We start from the raw sequence: 3,371 nt of genomic DNA, 5'->3' as shown, positions 1-3,371 counted from the left end.
TAACCTTTTGGTAATTCAGCTAGAGAAGGTATATAAAATATTGGATTTATCAATGCAACGGATTATGTCGACATCTTGTCCTAGGAATCACGAGGGATGACTAATTCTTGTCCACTTACCTACTTGCTTATGAGCAACCTTTACAGGATTGATGTCATTGGATCTTTTCTAAAATTCAATTTACTAATTACATAATTGATGAATTGACCAACTTAATCAACAAAATTGAAGCATCCCGCAGCCTCCCCTTTTCCGTGACAGTTCTAGTGGAGGCTCGAGAAATTGTTTAATTTAGTTGTGAGGATCTTACAATACCCTGGCATTCTGGGTTATCTGCTGTAATGACCCTTTTTGTAAGTATTGGTTATATGAAAGGCCACTTTTATGAGAACGGTATTGCCTTTGAAAAATCTTCTGGCCAGGAGCAAGGATAGCCAAAGGGTCATACACAGATTTTCGCTGCACAAACATTTCCCAATGAGGTCCGAAGTGGGTTTGCCACTCTTCCTGGTTGATGTAATGAGGTAGATACTGCTTCATCCCAAGGTGGGCTGTTTCACAGAAGTTTAGAATTCTTTTGTTCTGGGTTAAAATGTGTTCCAAACCATCGGTTCCTTTGGAAGCAGGTACTGCTGAGGACAGGAATGCCACTAGGTAGAAAATATCTTCCTCTGGAGTTACTACAGAAGTCCTGCTGTCCCACCTTCAAAAATGGAGAAAAAAGCATTAGATGTCAAATATTTGAAGGTATGCGTAACTACTGACTGAGTTTTTCAACTATTACTTGGATTTGTTGAGTGGGTAAATGAGGATTGGACCATTGCTAGTATCTCTGAGAATGTTTCCAAAGACCTCTTCAGCAAATTCATGGATTTTGGTTCTTGGAATTAGAAGATTGAGCCATGGGTGTGGAACTTCCCACAGGCCTTTCGACCGCAGCTTTTTCTCAGATTCGTGCACTCTGTCCAGGAAGTCCAGGTATGCGACTTCTGTTTGGAAAAGCGTTGATGGAATATAGCTTAGTTGAGACAAAAGGCTATCCACTTCCTGCAAATAAAAAAAAAAAAAAAAAAAAAAAGGGGATATAAGGATAATAATAAGTGAACATTGTGCACATGTTTCTGGAGACATGACGTGAGAGAGATAACTGGGTCATGACGATGTCTTACCTTGTTTCTGATGTCATTTTCGTCTGGGTTGAAGTTTTTGGCCATTTCTAGGCAATAGAGAGTCTTACCGTCTGAGTTGAACCGGCTGGCTTGAACTGGGTCTTGAGGATTGAAGGAAGATCTCCAGTTATTGAGTAAACCTGTCTTGTTTATGATCACAAGTCCTTCAATGTAGTCAAAGGTATTCTCAGCAGATATTAGATACTCCTGGTCCTTGGAAAATATGGAGAAATTTGAGTATAGAACTCTTATCCATTTCACCTATTGGAAGTGATGGGTTAACCGTGTTAATGATTAATAAAAACAAAAGAGAACTACAATTAAATCCTTTCAGATCAAGAGGGAGAATATTGGTCATTTACCATCTTGGGTGCTGGTTCAAGAGTGATTCTAGCACGGGTTATGATCCCAAATTGGCCCAGTCCTCCAAGGACACTGTAAAAGAGGTCAGCATTTTGCTTCTCTGAACAGTTCATCACTTCTCCTTTTCCTGCATCACACAGTTTAGTCCACACGTTGTGGTGTCAATATTGATTCTTTCTAGGTAGTAAAACTATATATTTGCATGCTCTATATTGTTCAAACAGACCTGTGACAACCTCCAGTTGGTAGACATTACTGATCTGTGGCCCGTGCCGGAATGCTTGCCCACTGATCCCAGCATTGGACAGAGTTCCACCAATAGTTAGATGGAGATAGTCCGTCCAAGATTTCGGTGCAAGTCCATATTTCAGGCTTTCATGCAGGATATTTATCAACAACTCACCACCAGAAACATCTATGAAAGGGAGCTCCCCGGCATGAACCTTCAGTTCTGGTTTCCGGAGTGATTCCATGTTGATGACAACTCCTCCATGGGCTTGTGATTGGCCTTGAAGTGAGTGGCCGTGGCCTCTAGCTGCAACCGTGAGCATTGAACTGGTACCCATATGAAAGATATGCTTTATGGTTATTGCAATATCTGAAACTGTCTCCGGACGAAGGATTGCAAATGGGAGGGAATGGGACAGGTACCCGAAGTCCCTGGCTGCATCGTGAAGATTATCAAAAGAAAAATGTCCGTCAAGATTCAGTGTCTTCAGTGAAGAACAGATGATGGACTCCTCCAAATTTGATGTAGTAGGGATGATGGAAGGGAAGTTGGAGAATGTGTTTATTCTGGCTGCTAGACAGCTCAAGAACAACAACCCAATACATCTGAGGAATATCATGTTGGTTGAAGGAAGGAAACTACAAGGAATAAAGCTCAAAGCTTCAATGTTCCTCTCTCTTTTTGTTTCTTGTTGAAGCAAGGCAAAAAGAGAGGTGTAAAGAGCCAGGGAAATTGGAAGGCAGAGGATAGAATTTAAAGGAGAGTTTGGGCGGCTAGTCAACCCTTTCAGTGGTTAGACTCCGTATGTAGACTGCTTACTTAGGTGGGAGAGTTTTAGGAATTTTCTTTTAGTTCTTCTTTGTGGGCACTTTTATTTATGGAAATATACAGTAATACATACATGCCCAGTTGAGAGAACTTTTAAGAGTGGAAGATTTTACATATCCTTGACACTTTCCCCATATTTGCAACCAAATTCTCACCTTTTCCATCAATAACCAACATGTTCCAGAATCTTTTCTTTAATAGTCATGTATATGTAAGGATATTTTGGCCATTTTCAGAAAAGATATTCTGTTTTCCTGAAGAATGACAAGTATGTCCATTAATTAGATGCTTCCACTAATGAGTAATTAGTGCAGCAAATTTCTAGTAAGAGGGTAATCGTTAGGGTGGCCCCCTTCTGTGTTACATGGGAAGAGAGTTTAGTGTTTTTAGGAAGAGGGTGGGTCAGTGTGGCATGTGATTCTCAGTAGGGGTCGGTGTTTGTTTCAGGGCCTGAGAGAGAAGTGGCAGTAAAAAATGACAGTTTTGAATGGAAGGAACACAAAGAAGGTTAATCTCTCCATCTGCTACATGGACTATGGAAGAAAAAGTGGGGTAACCTTGAGTGGAGGGAGCCTTCAGAGACCCACTTCCCAGTTCTTTCCTTTGCCAGGCCTTTTTCAAGGACTTAGCCTAGCCGAGGGAAGACGTGCACTTGTAAGAGATGACAGCTTGAGTTGTGGAAACACTAAGAGCTACTCTACCCATCTGCTTCATAGGCTTTGGAGCTTTTAGTTCTTTGATTCCCCCCCCCCCCCTTCACTAGATCAAGCCAGGAAACTTTT

General features: G+C 41.3%; 1 protein-coding gene across 1 annotated transcript; it reads right to left on the bottom strand.

Moving 5' to 3' along the window:
• Window positions 1-157: 157 nt before the first annotated feature.
• LOC122642765 (cytokinin dehydrogenase 9-like) lies at window positions 158-2,814 on the bottom strand. The gene is made up of 5 exons (XM_043836344.1): window positions 1,759-2,814; window positions 1,532-1,659; window positions 1,170-1,430; window positions 785-1,047; window positions 158-703 (listed from the first exon to the last, which is right to left on the bottom strand). The coding sequence occupies exons 1-5, from the start codon at window positions 2,378-2,380 to the stop codon at window positions 307-309; spliced, it is 1,671 nt and encodes a 556-aa protein (XP_043692279.1). The 5' UTR covers window positions 2,381-2,814; the 3' UTR covers window positions 158-306.
• Between the last annotated feature and the right edge of the window lie 557 nt (window positions 2,815-3,371).

The sequence above is a fragment of the Telopea speciosissima genome, chromosome 10, assembly GCF_018873765.1.
Source record: "Telopea speciosissima isolate NSW1024214 ecotype Mountain lineage chromosome 10, Tspe_v1, whole genome shotgun sequence".
NCBI classification, from domain to species: Eukaryota; Viridiplantae; Streptophyta; class Magnoliopsida; order Proteales; family Proteaceae; genus Telopea; species Telopea speciosissima.
The sequence above is the reverse complement of the archived record's forward strand: the minus strand, read 5'-3'. Positions and strand labels throughout refer to the sequence as shown.

Bases quoted from the DNA above. Each gene is read 5' to 3' on its own strand.
- LOC122642765 (XM_043836344.1), bottom strand. From the start codon at position 2,380: ATGATATTCCTCAGATGTATTGGGTTGTTGTTCTTGAGCTGTCTAGCA. The intron at 1,660-1,758 runs GTCTGTTTGAAC...TGTGTGATGCAG, and splicing joins CCAACTGGAGGTTGTCACAG to GAAAAGGAGAAGTGATGAAC. The intron at 1,048-1,169 runs GTAAGACATCGT...TTTTATTTGCAG, and splicing joins AAAATGACATCAGAAACAAG to GAAGTGGATAGCCTTTTGTC.